At 40.0% G+C, this 18,235-nt stretch overlaps 1 protein-coding gene across 2 annotated transcripts in view; it reads right to left on the bottom strand.

Annotated features, from left to right (window-relative positions):
• Positions 1-18,235, bottom strand: part of LOC129134946 (SAM domain-containing protein SAMSN-1) — a 58,879-nt gene that overhangs the window by 13,633 nt on the left and 27,011 nt on the right. For both annotated transcript variants that reach the window (XM_077174506.1, XM_054654730.2), the window contains 3 exons: positions 4,053-4,124; positions 3,322-3,477; positions 1,194-1,314 (listed from right to left, as the gene is read on the bottom strand). In XM_077174506.1, the coding sequence (XP_077030621.1) occupies positions 1,194-1,314; positions 3,322-3,477; positions 4,053-4,124 (349 nt within the window). The remainder of the gene's footprint in view (positions 1-1,193; positions 1,315-3,321; positions 3,478-4,052; positions 4,125-18,235) is intronic.

Below are 18,235 nucleotides of genomic sequence, written 5' to 3'. Positions count from 1 at the left end.
TGACACCTTCCAGGATAACTACATTCAATAAAAATCATTCTACAAGAGACAGAACAAAATGGGTAGGAGATCTTTCATTAATATCTTCCCTAAAGTAATCTTTTTCTGGTGATGATACTATTAGACTACGCATTTTATTTACAGACCTTTTGAAATATTACCTCTGCAGATTAATAAAATGTACCTTAAAAGTGCAATTTAAGGAATTAATTCTGCTGAACTTCTCCTGTTTATTCAGAGAAATGAAAACAAGTACTGTAGAAGTTATTTTATTTCATTCCAGAGCTAGCTGAAACATCAAAGGAAGCTGCATTGCAGAGGGAAATTTTAATCTTATCAACATTTCTGCCTGTCATTTTATCCAAGTTGAGCAATAAAATATCAGCAGAGTAATTCAAGCAAATTTGAGCAAGCTCTGCAATATCCCATCCAAATATGTTTTTAGATAAGAGCAGCAGTGTATTGGAAGTAAACTCCCATATACGATTTTCACAAATCACGTCACAGAAAATGATCATAAAAATGGTTTTGTTTGAGGTGATTGCTTAAGTGCACAGCTCCATCTCAGGGCCAGATAAACTCTAAGTGCAAATGGTCTGGACTGCAGCTCCAGTCTGCACTCAGGGCTCAGGCAGTGCCTGCAGGGTGCCACAGCAGTGTAACCAGGGACAGCTGTGGCCTGCCACCCAGCAAATATCCACAGCAGGGCAATACAGAGAGAGGTGGAGGCACATTTCTCATCAGAGACTCATCTGAGCAAGGCTACCCTGGTGGGGGAGGGCTTTCAGTGGGTTTCAGGTGGGCTGTGTCTCTCTGCATCATGTCCCAAAGCTGCAGGTGAGACCCACATCCCCCACCATCTTGTGTGGCTGGTCCCAGTGACTGCAAACCCAGCACTAAGGCAGGGATAACCCCACAAAAATTTATGGCATATATACCAGCCCTATGCCTTATAACTCATGTGCTTGTTTTCTTCAGTTAGTATTTCCACTCTTAAAAAACACTCAACTTATTTCTGGATAGATGCATACCTACCCTAGCTGCTACCCATTTAACCAAATTACACTTTTGTCTGCCAGAATGAAGAGCTCTCTACCATCACATTTTTGATCACCAGCTCTGATTCCACAGACATAAGCAATAACTATATTGATCCAGTGACTGAATAAGAAGTATAGGTGTCTTGTACTTACTAGATGAGCTCTGGCCACTGTTCAGACTGTAGAGACTTTCCAAAGAGTCACTGGTTTTTAGGGAGACCTTCTCAGTGTGTGCTCCACCACCAGGATCACTGTCTTCTTTCCCCTCTTCATTCTTTAACACAAAAATAATCAAATGTTAACCCCCAAGAAATGTATTTTAGAGAATTTTTTGTTTGTTTTAAAGCATCATTGGAGATTAGCTCATCATTGCACTTTATTAATAACTCCTTTATGAGAGAAGGCATTTTTGAACTTGATGCCTGGTACTAACCACGCCCAACAATCACCCCTAGTATTTTATGATCCTGGAGAAATTCCCCCTTGTTTCTGCCCCACTCACTTCATCCCCTCCCTGCTCAAACAGCTAAGTGAGGAAGACTGCAACACACCATGGCAGAGCTGAAAGCTTGGAACGGAAAATTTGTGGGCAGCCTGATAAGATTTTGTCTGCTTGTCTCGGAGAAGGAAATATAAAACTCAGCTCTCAAGGCAGGTGGTGAAGAGCTGGCTGGCACAGCTGTGTTTTACACTGAACTTGTGAAGATGGTGGTTGCTTGGTGGCAAGCTGGGGACAGCTTGCACACACCTGGGGCACTGGTGTGTTCTAGCACCATGCTCACCACACTGCCCAACATTCACCCTGTCCTCGAAATCCAGGGCATTTCAGAATTAACAGGTACATGTTTCTCTCACAAAGTCTAATGGTGTATGAAATTGGCCCCTTGAGTTTATCCCAATAAATCACACCTCAGGAATCACAGCCTGTTCAAAACAATAAGATCCATATTTCAGTCACAGTTAAGTTAGAGACGATGTAACAGATAAATTAAATAGACATGATCTTTTAAAAGGAAGGATTTTTCAGTAGACTTTATCATGTTGCATGTGATATCCTGATGCAACTGAAACTGCCTTCTGCACATTGTATTTGGGGAAAAATTAATTATTCACCAGTTAGATGATGAAGCAAAGACAACAGTGCATGTGTGAAGTAGAGACACATAGAGATAGATATCATGCAGAGAACTGAAATTAAGAACTGTACTGGTTTTCAACAAGAATTGTGCTTGTTACACCAGCCAGCAGCATAACAGATTAATCAGGAGGCTGGTATTGATTGTCATCATCTCCTGCAGGAAGGAAGATCATGCTACATGTGTGTCCAACCAGATAATACATTGAATTTCTGTCATGGGAATTGTTGCTTTAAATGTCCAGAAAGGAAATATAAAAATATAATATAAAGATCATTGATTGCACTTTAGAAAAAAAAAATAAAAGAAAACTAAATGAATGAAATACAAATCCTTGTCTTGGTCCTCCAAAAGGCATTTCAAGGTATCCTGTGAAAAAATATTTTCTACTTGTGACATTCCTCACTGATTTTCCTTACTTACTTGTTATTGACACTTGAGATAGGATGCAGACTAGATAGATTTCTTTAGGATTGTTAAGTATGACAAGCTTTTTTTCCTTAAAATTTTGGAACTTACTGATGTCAAATACTGAGAAAACAGGGTTTTAAATTTTGGAACTTACTGACACAAAATACTGAGAAAACAGGGTTTTCAGTATGTGCAAGATTATGTTTTTTATGTTTAATCAAGATAGTTTCACAAAGATTAGATAAGGTAAAAGGAGATAAGGCATGTGAGTTGGAATTCTCTAGGATGCTGGCTGACCTTTACAAAGTGGACTTCAGAAATAATTCTAGTATTGGGAGATAAATTCTTCTAATGAAGCTTTTTTTACACACTGAGCATCAGACTGATGATGAGGTTCAACCAAAACTCCCTTGTGTCCACATGAGGAGGTTTTTTTTGTGCTCATACACACATGCTCATACAAGTGCTGCTTGATGAAAAAGCAAAATTAAATGAAGTAAAATTCTTATGACTCTCTTGGGCCCTTGCTGTGTGATTTGTGTGTACACTAAAATGCACGTGGAAGAGCAGGTACATACCAAAAGCTGGCTTAATTCAATATGTGTTGTTACCTTGGTTTTATGGTTTGTCCCAGCTGAGGACAGTTGAAACATGAACAGAAAAAAAATGCACATAATACTTTTACTACTTCACATGTATTTCCAACAAACACAAGGCTCTTAGGCTGTATTTACCATCTCCTCAGAGAGTGCCTTGATGTATTTTTTACCCATCTTTTTCTTCATGGTAAGTGAAATGGCTCTCATCTTCTTACTCAGGCTTCCTCCATTGTTTGCTGCTTTGATTTGTACTGCTTCCCCAATGTCACTTATGGTCTCCAGCTCAGATATCTGTTTTGAAATCAAAAAGTAAGCAATAACTCACCACAAAAATAAAACACAGCAAGCTGAAGCAGAAATTACAGGAAAGATTGAGGACACTAATACAGTTAGCATGACAATATTCAGTCATGGCCATTTTCCTTGGAAACTGTGTACCTAACAGGTTTCCAGCACAATACTCTATGTATGAATGACAGAAAGAAAATCTATTTTATGGTAGGTAATATTGTTTCCCATTATTTATTGTCCCTAATATCAATAAGAATTGAGGAAATTTTTGCAGAGATCCTGAAAACCAAAGTGAGACATCTGTGAGTTACTTGTAAAGTGCTGGTTACTTTGGGCATGCATCGATGTGAAGTGCACTTTTTTAAAAAATTATTTCTATTTTCACATCAAAGGGCCAAAATTTAGGTGCGATTCTCTTGGTTATTTTTTTTGTCAAGGCCTCAATCACTGAAAAGATACAGGTATGCAAGTAAAGTTCTCAGCACTGCAGAATTTACACAAGAGCTTCCCAATGTTTTTGCATAACTGTCATGGGAAAGTGAACTGCACAAATTCAGACTTTGTGTTCTACAGACCTCAGCTGAATCATCTGTCTTTGATATCGAGTGATGCCTGAAACGGTCAAAGCTCCCAAAGCTGCTCGTGCGCTGCAAAAGAAGAGAAGACAAACCTTGACTCACTGCTGCTGTTTTGCTTTGCTATTAAGACTTAAATAAAACTGTCAAGCCACCTGTTGGTGTTAAAAATCCCTCCCATATCAGTGGGCCATGAACTGCTGCATCCAGCTAGAAACAAAATATGAGGTGACTGTAGGGGAAAAAAAATTATGACTGTACAGGCAGAGGTAGAAAAATAAGTAAGAGAAACAATACTGCTTCAAATACTAATTAGGTAATGGATATGATTATGAGTTCTTCTACATCTGTTTCACATTACTTATGTATGTAAATAACCATGCATTATTTGCAGGTAAGAAAGACTTGTTTATGAGTTTCAAAAAAAAAAGGTGTCATCATAAATATGATACAAGCAATAGACTTGGTTGTGGTGGTGTAAATTGTGCCAATTTATACAATGTATTTTTCCAGCTGGGAAGACAATTTATGATTCTTTACCATCAGGAATGAGCAAGGACTGCTGAGGATTATGAATACATCTTGTCCAAAATGCACACATTGCAGAGGGAGTAAGTAAGAGAATAATCTGGCAGGCCTCATGCTTTTCTTCCAAGTTTTCCAATTATAAATTCTGATTTTTAACCAGAAATGGATACAATTTTCTGCCATGCCAGCTTTACTTGGCTTACTTGTCTTAACAAAGCTGCATCACCTGAGGTGTGCATTAAGAGACAGTGAATGAATTGCTCTGCATTCCATCCAGTTTTCACTCTTTCTGCACGTGGATAAATGGCATGGAAAGCAGGGAGGTGGCACAGCAGATTTTGAGGAGTGGGGTCATACAGAAATACCTGTCAGACATGCTCAGGCAGAGCTGCCTGACACTGCACTGTCCATGGGGGCAAAATGTATAAAATCAGCATTGATGCCAACTCAGGAGTCCCTTTAAGTGTGGCCCTAGAAACAGCCAGAATTTGGACATCTATCCACTCTACAGTATCTTTAAGAGCTTGTTTTTATGTCTTCACCAATACTCACAGCTAGATCTAGAATGGCTTGGGTTGTTTTTTTTTAAGTACTTCCCTCTTCCATACTAAATGAAAATCTTTAATGCAGTATGAGAGTTCTTGAGCAGGGCTCTCTATTATACATGAGGCAATATAAACTCAGTCTATTTTTGAGTATTCAAAATCCCCTCTGGAGGAAAAAGACACTGAACAAAATAGTAAACCACAAAATAAATACATTCTGTCTGATTTAATAAGTGATTTCAGAGTATCTGGGCTACAGCTTTTCCTGTACTTATTCATCCTTTTGCCTTGCCCATGTGATTTCAGCCAAACCAGTTCCTTGTTCCATTGCTTCCTTCCCCCACCCCCAGCCACATGAGTCATATTTTCATCTCCCCCAGATTTCTAAAGCACCCACTGTGCACTCTTCACCTGGCATCTCCAGCTCCCTCCTTTTGCTGTCAATCCAGGAAATTCACAAAAGCCTTGTGAGCTCCCAGCTTTCCTATTCCAATCTTAGTTCCTATTACAATCTAGTTCCAATCTTCTCCACCAGGCAAGAATGGTCATGAGGCAGCCTCAGGAGCAACAGAGGTAGAACATCCTTTGGGCAACCAAAGAGGAGGAGCAAAGGACTGGTTTGGGAGCACACTTAGTGCTGGCATGGACCTGCTTCCACAGAAGTTAAGGAGGAATCCCTCCTTGATGTATTTTCCTGTTTTCCCAAACTTATTTGTTAACCGGTTCTGCCACCTCCCCCAAAAAATGAATGTGGACATAGCAGTGGGAGCCTGAGCAGAGTCAGATGGAAGAGAAAAGCCCACCCATATTTTGGCTCCACATTCTAAGCAGTGCAGCTTTAAAGAATAAGAAGATCCTCTTTTTCCCCCCCTGCCCTATATTTCTGGGCACATCTAACCTGAAAAATATTTCCAGCCAAAGGTTATTTGAAGAACCTGACCCAGATTTGTGAATATTTTTGGACAATTATAATGACATTTACTATTCACTGAGGGGAAAATAAAAAATAAAAGACAAAAATTGCTCTTTATTAATTGTAAAGTCTCTGTTGTCTAAACACTGTGGTTTGTTTTGTTTTTTTACATTGTGGAACTGAAAATTACAATTTGCATTGTACATTTAATTTTTTCTAAAATTCCCATAAAGAGCTTTGCTATTAAGTAGATGAAGAACATCCTGTGACAAGGGGTTAGCTCAATAGTACGATATAAAAACACAGCCCTGAGGATTATGGTTCTATTAGACAGGATTAACACCTTTGACTAGCTTGTCAGCCCAGCCAAATGTGCCCTGCAGCACAGAGCAGGAGGGAGAAGGGAGCCTGGGATTCACAGCAACATTGGGAAAAGAAAGTATAAAATTGTCTCAGCAATCTCTAAACATACACTGACCTTTCTGTTGCATTCCAACACTTCAATATATCTAGTAGGAATAAGTGTCTATTAAAGTGCAGATGTGCTGGAAATAGTTTAAAGGGAACAAGAAGGAAAACATTGTTTAGTGTTGGTCTTACCTATAAACACCTGACCACAGTTATTCTTTTTTGACCCTCGAAACAACCTTATATCCTACACGTGCAGAGCCTGGGGCTGCTTGGTAGTGTACTTCAGTGTTGCTTCATCCTTATTAAATATTAATAAGGGTTACAGGATGATTTCCACTGTTCTAGATAATGGTGTTGCTGCACTGGAGAGCACTGAATAGGGCTGCTTCAGCAGTTCTCTACACTAACTTTTTCCATTAAGTAATCAATAGGCACCACCTTTTAAAAATGTATCCAACCCCATTATACTGATAAGGAAAAGCAGATTTAGGGGCTCCTGGCTGCAAAGGGAATGGGACTATTACTTTCAGTAGTGTCAGTCACTGCATTAGTGTCAGGGAACACCTACTTTGTGAAGATATGGACATGCCTTATTTCCAGGTGAAGGGAAGCTTTTAAAGTAAATGCAAAGCTACTAAGAGAAAATATGCTATTGACTTTTGATACCAGGATTCAGCATCCTATAAAGTTAAGTGGTTTTTCTGGCTCAATTCATGCAAGAGCTACCCAGGGATATGTTAAGCAAATATGAATTTGCTCAGTAAAATCTAATAGAGGCATGGGCAGAGGGAGAAACAACTGTGTTTTCCTGTACAAGGACTGAGCAAATCATTTCTATAAATCAACACATTAACTTTCATCTCTTCCCGCTCAGTATTCCAAACTAACATAATAGAAAATATCAAAGACACTTTTCAGTATTTGAAAACCTTCTTCCTTCTCCTATATCATTTATTCCCTGAAATCCAGGAATTTTAAATGATCCTTTTAAAGGGATAAGTGCTATGTAATTGTTGTTTATTTTAATTTGGACAGTCTGCAGTTGATTGTCTGGCTTGACTGTAAATAGCCTATCATTTTCCCTAGAAAATAATATGGTATGGTATGCAAATAGTAGGACAACAACAGGTTCTGCAATCCATGTCTTTCTGTTACGAAACATCCTTCCCTTGTAGGACATATCACAGGAGAAGTAAGTTGCCTGTGACAAACTAGTTAGAGATTGCCTGTGTCTAAAAACAACCTTTGAGCCAAAACTGACTGCAGTTGTCCTGATAAATAATCATTATGGGAGATATTCATCCCATATTTTTCTTTGGACAATTCACACTGCTCAGCAATGTGGTTGCCTGCTGTCATAAATTCTGGCCCATTATATTTTGCTTCAGGTCCTATTCAAAATATCTTTTAAATCCTGCATGTGTCAAAGGCTTTGTACTGACCCTCTCACACAAGTAAATATCTTCAAATTCCTCCATGCATTTTAATTTTTAGCTTCCATTCATCCTTAGACTACCCAAACCATGTAAGCTGTACAGGGGCAAACGTGGACACTGGAAGTAATAAAAAGGGAGCTCAGCATGTTGCTCAATTTCCTTGCCTGCCACAGACACTTGTCTTCTTCCCTCTTTTTTGAGAGCAGATACAGCAGCCCTCAAGAGAACAGCCTGTTCTTGCTACTCTGATTGATGGAGATAAGTGGAGATCAGGATTTGATTCATTTGTTCTATTCCCTGATGGTTCTAGTCCCTTCAGAAGGAGGAGACCACTCTGAGAATAAAAGAGTTACCAAGTAGGGATGAATATTTCCACTCTGCTAGCTTATCTTCTTGCATAGATAATCAAAAGAATTGTCTCCTACTTTCCCAGATGGCAAGACAGCAATTTATAGCTTTTTGGATGTTCTGTGGGAAAAAAAGCCACAAACCAAACACCACCAAAAAAATCCTCACTTCTGTATAAAGAATGAGAATTTGCATGAAAGATTAAGTGACTCTCCAAAGGGTAAGGGAAGCAACAAAAGAGAAAACATCATGACCTTTGTACCACGGGGAATTTTTCCTATTTACACATTAGTTACACATACAGAACTTCTGACCACTAACCAACACATTAATATAACTTTATAGCCCACATGAAACACGGCCTAAACCTTGCACTTCACCAGTCAAAAGCAATAAAAAAGATACAGCTTGTTCCTGCTAACTCAAATAGAGCAATCTACTGAAATGGCATTTTTAACTGGCTTAAAAATGACTCTATAAAAGACTGGTTGTTATCATGGCCTGGTGTTCAGTAGCTGCATGGAGGTGGGGAGAGAGGGGAGCAAAGTGGACCTTGAACAGAACTGCCACCAGCAAGCCTCAGATCAAACACCCTAATTTTAACAGTGGAAAAGCACTGGAAAAGGAAAGCTGAATTTAAAAAATGAGTTAATCATAACTAACAGCCCTCCAGGTGAACAAACTGCACTCTCCAAAGTAAACACTGAGCAGCTGTTTTATCAGTGCCTCCAAGTGGTACCAGCCTCAGTCTCTCAGCCCTAACTCCCTGCTGACACCAGGCACAGAGTTCCCAATAACCCAGTCAGAGTCACCACTAGAAACCAGTCTCCAGTGCTTTCCAGGGGCACCTTGCCCTGGGCAGGCACTGGGGCAGCTGAGAGAAGGGCAGAGCTGCTGTGGAATTTTTTGCAAGGTCTGTAAGTCTTCCCCTGGAAGGAGCAGCCATGTAGGACATCTGAGCAAAGAGGCAGTTTGGTCTGGCAAAAAGAAAAAAAAGAAAAAAAAAAAAAAAAAGTGCTGTGTTGATTAAACATCTTTGTGAGGGGCTAAATAAGGAAGCAACTTAGGAAAAGCCAGTCTTAACACTTGGAAAGTTTTGTGCAAGTGAGTATTGCAAAATGTGCAAGGGGGGGAAGGGCCCTAACTCCACTTTCTTTAAATGCATGTTGACCCTGAGTTTTGAGCACCATTGTTCCTGCCCAGCTGCTGCAGAGCACTCTCAGTTCCCAATGAGGAAAGGAGGAAAGTCACTCCAAGTGCTCTTCTGGCAGTCTGTCCAATTCTGGGAGTGTGCACACAGGTATTTGCAATAATTATGTAATTAAGACTTTATTATTTATATGACGTTTAATTAAAAGTGACTTTCAGTGGCACACAAAACCATGAAAAGAAAATGACTTTAAAAGAAGGTTAAGGATGTGTGACAAACTCAGAGGAGCTATGAAAATGACAGTTAAGGATTTGGAATGATGTGCGCTTCCACCTCCCTGCTATCCTTTTTCTACCCTTCATTTACACATGGGCAGAAACACCGAGGGATGAGCCTTGAAATCCACCCTCCACAAAACCATCACTGCAGTAGAGGGGAGCACTGCCTGAGTAAAGGCTGGTTAAACACTACATAAGCATTGCAGGCTTTGATCTTTAATCCCTTAAATACCAACATCTTTCCTCTCCTGAAACTTCCTCCTCTTCAAACCCGCTGAATTCACAGACGAATTCTCACATTTTAAAACCAAATCACCTAGCAGCTTCAATTAAAGTCCTTTCACTGCTTACTTAAACAGCATGATTTTAATAATGCTGTGTGTTATCTAGGTCCTGACCTTGCAGGGTTTTGCTGGATTTCCTGTGTGAGAGAAATTACTCACAAGCATGTTTGCCTCAAGTGAAGACAAAAACACATTTGCCTGAAGAGGGGCTGAGAAGAATCCAGCCCCAAAGGTTCAATTTTACAGGGACCCCCAGGCTTGGCCGGCACACCGCAAGTGGGGCAACCAGCATGCACTGGCAGAGGAGGTGGGAATGTGGCTGTTCAGTGGAAGGTGTTCCTTCAAACAACCTTCCAGATGAAAACAAGATTAAAAAAATAACCTCTAAGCCACAGTCAAGTCTGACCGTCCCAAAAGCTCGTTTGTTCTTTTTCTGAGGAGTAAGCAAACTTCAGAAAGCCCTTACACGAGTTTCACTGCCCTACTGCAGCCTTGCCCTTGACAACAGGTAATGACCAACAATAAGCTAATTCTAAGAAACTTGGGGGAGGGGGCCAGAAAGAGAGTTAGTTTTTATTACTTTTAAATGAGTGTTTGATACATCATCTTGGTTCCCCTGATTAATGTTCGCAGCAAACTCAGCCATTGGAGTTGTAATGTTTCTGCAAGCTTCCCTACAGCAAAGCCCAGCCATTAATTCAGTGGCATATGTCAGCTCAGCAGAGCAAGGTCACTCTTCTCTTTCAAGGGGAACCTTTTTAGAAATAATAAAACTGACAGAAAGTTCTTTTTTGCATGCTTTATGTCACCTGAGGTTGAGTGCTGCAGTTAATATCACAGAGCTTATAAACATTCCCATCTTCAGCAGTCTCCAAACCCACTGGGCTCTTAGAACCTCAACTTTTTCTTTTTTTTTAAAGTAATATAGTGACAGCTTTATGTGGGGCAGATATACAGTATGTAATCCTAAATGAGTAAAAAGTAAGTAAAAAATGAACAAATCTTTTCTTGGGCATTTTAGAGGAGAAATTTTGGAAGACACTAAGAACTGCTGATACTGGAGGACATTAGTGCTTAGAGAAAAAGATGTGGGATTAGGGACTTTATCTCTGTGGATGCTTGCATCTTTGGATAAAGGGAGGAAATTTTAAAATACACCAGTCCACCTTGTTCCCATTTCACTGCTAACTGATACTGTATAGGCATGTGATGTAAAGAGTGCCCAAATTTAATTGATCTATTATGGAATGATTTTGAATTTGTAAGTAAAGGTGTCCCAGTCATCTGCTATGATAACTAATTGCAACTGGAACTTATTTATCGGGGTACAAATATTATGGGACGTGATAAACAAAATAACTAGCTGAAAAATAAGATCCAAACAATAGGCCATTTTTCCCCTTCATTATCTCCCTTCAGACATCCTGACTACATTTGATTAATGAATCCATAGTGAGATTAGCTGAAATTGCCTTAATGGAGATGCACTACAGTAGAGAAGCAAAATTCAGTGCAGTATCTATCATCAGTCACTGTGAATTTGAGTGCTTCATCAGATCTATCTGTCCATTTATTTAAATAATTTTTATATCGGAAAACAAAGCAAAAAAACCCAACAAAGAAATAAAATACTAGGTTCATTAGGGTGGGTTAGCTTTTGACTCCTTTGAAATGTAGACTAGGGTCACCATTTTTGCTCTTTCTTGTGTCCTCCCTTGTCTAATGGCTGTGTTCCAATGTTGGCTTGTTGTCATCCACAGGCCAAAGTTATCCTTATTGTCCAGTTGAAGAAAGCAGCCATGGCACTTCATTGCAGCTTCTCAGGCTTCAAAAACTGGACATGCTTGCACAATTTATGCCTGGGAATCCTAAATATGCTCCTGGGACCTTTGAACTTGTAAGTTCAGCAAGCTTTTGGTTTTGTATGGAAGCTGAAAGAAGGTTGGCAGCTTAGTGTTTCCGTACGATTTGGGCGTGTGTAAGAATCCTTCTAAGTGCCCAAGTTATAATGTATTAAATTCCATGTTTGCTTTGTAGTGCAAGCTCTATAATTGCAATCTTAGGGAAAAAAAAAATCTAGGAATCTGAAGATATCATTCTGATTCTGTTCAGGTCATTCCAGAAAAGGAATTAATACAATCAACAGCTCAGTAAGGGCACATGTATTCCCCTCTCTCCATTTGATTATCTCTGTGGCATGAGTTGTTGTGATCACAGCTCAGTGGAAAACTACAGCTTCATTTCATGAAAAACAAGTGTACCAGGTGCCTGAAGTGTGTTTTCATTCTGACACATGAGAAGAGTGAGACTGAGCATTTTCCCCCTTCCCTGGCTCCAGCAGCTTCCACGAGAACCACATGCAGTGGAGAAATGCTCACCAGTGAGGTGCTGCTCCTGAGGCAGTGACACCAGTGAGGGCTTTGAGGTGTTCTTTGAACCCCAGATTTAAGGACATACCCCAAATCCTACTGAAATCAGCCCTATCACTGTAAAGGGAACTCTATCAACTACATTATTTTAAGCTGTCTTGAAGGGGGAGGAAGATGTTGCCTCTTCCCATTCCTTCCTATACTGGCTAATATCACAAACACAAAGACATTTTCAGACATTGTACCACAATTACCAAGATATATTAGTCAAGCAAATGCAAACTCCATTACAGAGACAGGAAGAAAATAAGGTAAACATGCCAGTAATCAACATCAGAAGAGCCCTGCCACGTGCTTGTGCTAGAGCTGGATGGCTGCTCTACCACCATCAGTCATTTCATGCAAGCTCTCCACAGGTTCTGAGCTGCTTAACCATCAGTGAACCACGGTCCCCTTTTCAGCTTTTTGAAGTGGCTTTTGAACATTACATCTGATCTTAAAGAAGGAGGCAGAGAGACAGAAATGTAAGCAAAACAGCACAGCTGTGGCCAGTGAAACCATTCAGGAGCAGCAGAGCTGAGCATCCCCTTTGCACAGGTGCAGGCAGCAGAGAAGCCACGTGAGCTCGCTCAGCTGGCTCGGCCACTGTGTTGTCCCCTCCTCACACATCTGCTTTGGTCTGTGCAGTCACTAAGTGAGGCTGATTTCTTTGTCTCATGGCTGCAACCTGTCAATGACACATCTCCATCTCTGTCTCAATCAAAATGGTAGAGGGAAGACATGGAACTCCAGCATGTTTGCTGGTAGAGCAGAACTCCTCTGGTGTTTATCCTCTCCCTGAAGAAACCATGAGGAGCACTGCAGAAAAACCCTAAAGCCAAGTACTCAAGTATTCAGGGATTCATGTCCCACTTATCCTTCAACATACCTGGAAGAACAGCAAACCTACCAAACCTACCACATCAGGTCAGCATGGACAAGTAGGGGAACTCTCATTTCTTACAGTTCTCAAGGAGGTGACCATTCAGCACCTCATGGAAATCAAGCTCAGCAGTGTTAGGTTACATGGCTGTTCTTGTGAAGATGGTAAAAGAGATGAAGACATAGAAGGGTACAAAAAGGACTAGAACTCCTCCCAGAAGACATAATGGTGCAAACCAGCAGGTCACTAGAGCTTGTTGCCAGAGAACACTTGTCAGCTCCAGTGCTGGGTGATGAGATAGAAAACCCTTTGCTCTTGAATTTCAGCTTTCCAAAAAGGAGCCAGAAGATGTTATGACTGGCAATAAAGCAGCCTGAAGACTCTGTACAGGTGAAGTCATTATCCAGATTTCTGTGTATCCATGGAATAAACTAAAGAAAGTATGGAGAGGAAAAGTAGCAGAAAGGTGTATATTGTGCATAGCCAAAGAAGCAGCTTCCCTGAAGAAGTCTCCAAACTTTTCCACCGGCTGGAATTGCACTCTCAGGTTTAAGAAGAAAAAAATAGTAAGAGCATGCTCTTGGGTGCACTGCAAGTGGAATAAATTTTTTAAAAAAGCTACAAGAGTTAGAGTAAGCGTGAATACAGAAGAGATTTCGCTTACAAAAAAGATAAGTGATCTTTCATGTTCCTGTGGAATAACAACAGGCATACAACACATCTCTAAATCCATGAAACAAAGTTTTCCATTAAGATGGCTTCAAGGATATATGATATGCTAAATATTCAGAGCATTTATAGTAGCCTGGTGCCAACTAGCAAATGTTGAGCAAAACCACTGACACTGCCAATTTGTGGAACAGAGTACAACTGTTTCTAACAACTGGAGCAACTCTGCTGTCTTTGTTGCAGCCTTTTTAGAAGAGAAAGCTGAAGAGATATTGTCATTACAGAGACCCAGAAGACTTTTTTTTCCCCTTCTCAGGAGTGGGTATTCCCAGCAGGTTCTACCCACATTGCAAGGGATTGATTCCTCTGGCTGAAGTGTTTGTGGCCACCCAGAAAGTGCCTTTACAGCTGCCAAGTGATGGCTATATATGAATTTATGCTGTGACATAGATTACTAGATGAAAATAGAAGTACAGGAAACTGTAAGCCACATCCTCTGCCAGTCCTGCCCATACATTTTTACTGCTTTTTCCCCAGCAATGACAGGTATCCAAACCAATGTTTACTTTGGGGTATTTAGGTTTTCCTAGAAACACAGTAAGTAAGTCAACTGCTCTTAAACAATTCTTAAAGAATTAGGAGGCAGCTAATGCTGATTTGTGTCACCTTGGTAGCTGTGTTACGTTATTTATCAGAGAGCACAGTTATAAATGTTGTGGCTGATAGTCTGGTTTCTAAAAATGCCTGGCTAAGGTGGTTCAGGCAGACTTTTTGAAATGTTCCTACTTGCTTAAGAAAACAAACAAAACCCTGGATTTGTTACTGTAAGCAAAATGAATATTAATGTGTAAATATTCCCTTCAGAAGGTTGCTCTCACTTGTTTTAAAATATTCTGCTCTTATAGACTTAAGCCTGGCTAATGAAGGAAACCAAGACAGGAAGAAAAGAGAAATTAAATGAGTATTGTGCAAAGTTGACAAAAATGTCAAAAGATGCTTTAATCAAGGGAACACACAAAATAAATCAGTACTGGAACAGGGCACAGATATAATTTTTCCATTGTAACAAAAGCTAGCCAAGAGTTGTGAGACTATGTCTTGATGTGAGCATAAAATGGGGAGTCTGGTCACCCTAATCAGCCTCCTGCCAAGGGCCAGGTCAGAGATGACTGTTCTTTCCCCACAAACACTCTGGACCTTTACTTCCTGCTCAGAAAACAAAATTCCTCAAATTTCAATAGCTCTCTAGGAGAAATATGTTAGCATACATAAAGTTGTTAAAACACAACTTTCTGAAGCTGCTCATGAAAATAAAGAATTATTAGCTGATGACTGTGAAGTATTGTGATAATACAAATAAAGAAAAAATAGCAGAAGTCAGAGAAGCAGTAATATGATTGTAGAACCACCCACTCACACAAGGAAAATAACCCAAGGTTCACTCTAACCTTGTTCCAGTATTTTATGAAGCCTGGGGGAGACAGAAAACACCTTCTGAAAGTGTCACCTGCAATCCCTCTTTTCCCCATCTACACACACATGGTTTTTACAAGTATCATTATTTTTCTCTGAACCCCCCCTCTAAAGGCCCACAGGTATTTACAGCATAAACCAGGTTCTTAAAAATACTTCCCAGATGTTGTCATCTGTTCCTGCTTATTTACCAGAGTTCAAATGGATTTTGACAAACAGTCTTTGCTCAAGAGGCAATGCACTAAAGCCCTTTAATGACAGAACTATGTGTCATCTTTGCCTATAAGCATAAATTTGCACAGCGGGCAGTACGGTGAAAACAGCTTATCATCAACTCATCACCTCTCATCATTGTTAGAATGAAATGCAAATGGAAACCAACATCACTTCAGACATGGTTGTGAAAATTAGCATCTGTGACATTAGCACTGGCTCATTTATTATGCACTCGAAATTTCAGGGGGAAAGAAAAGAATGTAAAACTTCATAACTCTACCAGTCTTTACCTTTGAAATAAAATTAAAACCTTCAGCTTTCCCCACTCAAGGATAAATCCTAGTTAATATTCATTAACACCAAGCAATCTCTTCACTGCAGATCTTGTCCTACAGAAGTTCTAATTATGTCTCAAATTATTTTTGGTGTTTAGGTTTGCTGTACCTATTTTCTATTTTCAATTTTCTTTTCTTTAATAAATATTCCCCATTGGAAAGGCACAAGCCACCATCTGAGACAAAAGCAGCACCAAAAAACTTGCTTATAGCATCTGTCTGCATTACAGGCTCCAAACTCCTAGGCAAGCAATAAACTTTACTCAGATAATCCTGCTGAAATCAATGGGATCACAGCTAATTTATTCATTTAAATCAGAATCAGGCCTTCTGTAAAGAAAATGTAAAAAGGTGAAATTCTGGGCTCAAGAATATGGCAAAAATGTGCATTGATTTCTGCAATGTCAGGGTTTAATTTTAAGCTTATAAAAGGTAAAATTACTGGTAAGAAATTGTACTAGGGAACAAATTTGCATATTAAAATGTTTCCTCCCATTGGATTTGCCATTCTTCTCTCATAACCCTGAAAACAAATAATGGTTTATCACCTAAGTAAGCAAATATTGATTTAATTAGAAGATTGGGCATCTTTTTGCCTAAACGAAATGCAGAGGCATTGACCCTGAATTGTCTTACACACCAGAAGCAAGCTGAGTTTAAAGCACCAAGTGCATTTGGAAGCAGAATAAGGAAACAAAAACGTCTCAAACCTTTAGCATAAACATAGATCAACTGTCATGTAGAATAATGACACAAGACTTTCTTCAGTCAAGCCAGAAAAAATGGCACAAAGTCGTCTTTGCTTCATGTTGAAGTAAAGCCAAGAATCATCAGGCAGTTTTCAAGTTTGTGGTGTCCAGAGGAAAGGGGAAGAGAGAGAGAAAGGAGTAGGTTCTGCCCAGCACATTACATGTGCTGGCAAGTGGGCAAGACAATGCAGGGATGTTTTACAGATTATTTGCACCTGGGCAAATGTGTAAAACAGTGCGAAGTGGAATGCAGAATAGCTGTGAAGTGCTTTAATGGGGTTTTATGTGAATGGTGCTGCCTGAAGGGTGTACAAAAGAGAAGACTAGAACCTGTATAATTTGTTAGAGTGGTTTTTTTCTTACCATCATTCTAAATCTGCTTCATTCCACTCCCCAGATGCACTGACATCTGTAACATCATAAGGCTCCGAGAGGCTGAAATCCAGGTGATTTCAGGACTCGTTCCTTCATCCTCCAAGACAACTGCTCTCCTCCTCCCCAGCTCCCTGGGGGGTGGTGGGACAGACTGCACAGACCCATAGCTGAAGCACATCTAGGACACATCTAGTGTCCTTTCCCACTTGCTTTCCTGCTCTGCCAGGCTCCAGGAATGCAGGAGCCACAGTGAGCCACTCCAGCCATCAGCGTGACCATGGACCTCAGGGCTTTGTGCAAGACCTACTTTGGCTGACCTCACCTGCCCACACATAATTCTGCAGCTCTGAGCAGCTACACGGTGTAAACCAAGCTGTGTCTCATCTGGCAGAAATGAAAGGAGGGCAGGTGAGGACTCCCTGAAGGGAGGGATGGGAGATGCGCACATTCTGTGTGTCTTATATGACTTTCTAAAAGTCATTTAAGGTCCTGGATAGACAGATAGGTTACATCAGATAGGCTTGGAATAGAGAGCTTCAACCCTTCACTTGTTTGAATTTCTTCAGCATTAAGCAGGGTATTTTTAACCCTTAAGACTTTTCCTTTATAATTCAGCTTCCTAAGCTGTTATACAAGGTATAAATGTGCACTAGGATGAACAGCTACAATGATAAACATTTGCAAAGGATCAGAATCCTTCCAGTATCTCTTTTGAATGCATTTCTGTCTCATTTCTCTCCCAGTTTTCTCTGAAATTACACCTGGTTTAGATGTCTTTTTGCCTAACAATGAATGTTTATTTATATAAATGCATTCAATAGTTATATGCATATCCACGAATACACAAGAGCTGCCAGACATTGAAAGAAGTTATTAGCATGGCTGCAGCACTACTGAAATCTTGCTGAATGACAAAAAAACCCTGCAAAACTATTCTTTTGTGGAATAGATTAACTTTTTCATAGTGTACACTGAGAGTGTTAAAATAGATTTTTGTCTATGCAGCACCTAACACATCTGCAGAGGTCCCTTAAGCACCACAATAATAAATAAGGCAACTGCATTGCACCTTGTGAACAGTGAGATATTGAACCTGAATTACTCTTGCATTGGCCATTGAATTTTCCACCTCCGTGAGGGGTTTTACACAGGGACAGCAAGTTGCCTTGAGAAAGGCTTTAA

The sequence above is a fragment of the Agelaius phoeniceus genome, chromosome 2, assembly GCF_051311805.1.
Source record: "Agelaius phoeniceus isolate bAgePho1 chromosome 2, bAgePho1.hap1, whole genome shotgun sequence".
NCBI classification, from domain to species: Eukaryota; Metazoa; Chordata; class Aves; order Passeriformes; family Icteridae; genus Agelaius; species Agelaius phoeniceus.
Note: the sequence above shows the minus strand (reverse complement) of the source record. Positions and strands in the feature narration are given on the sequence as shown.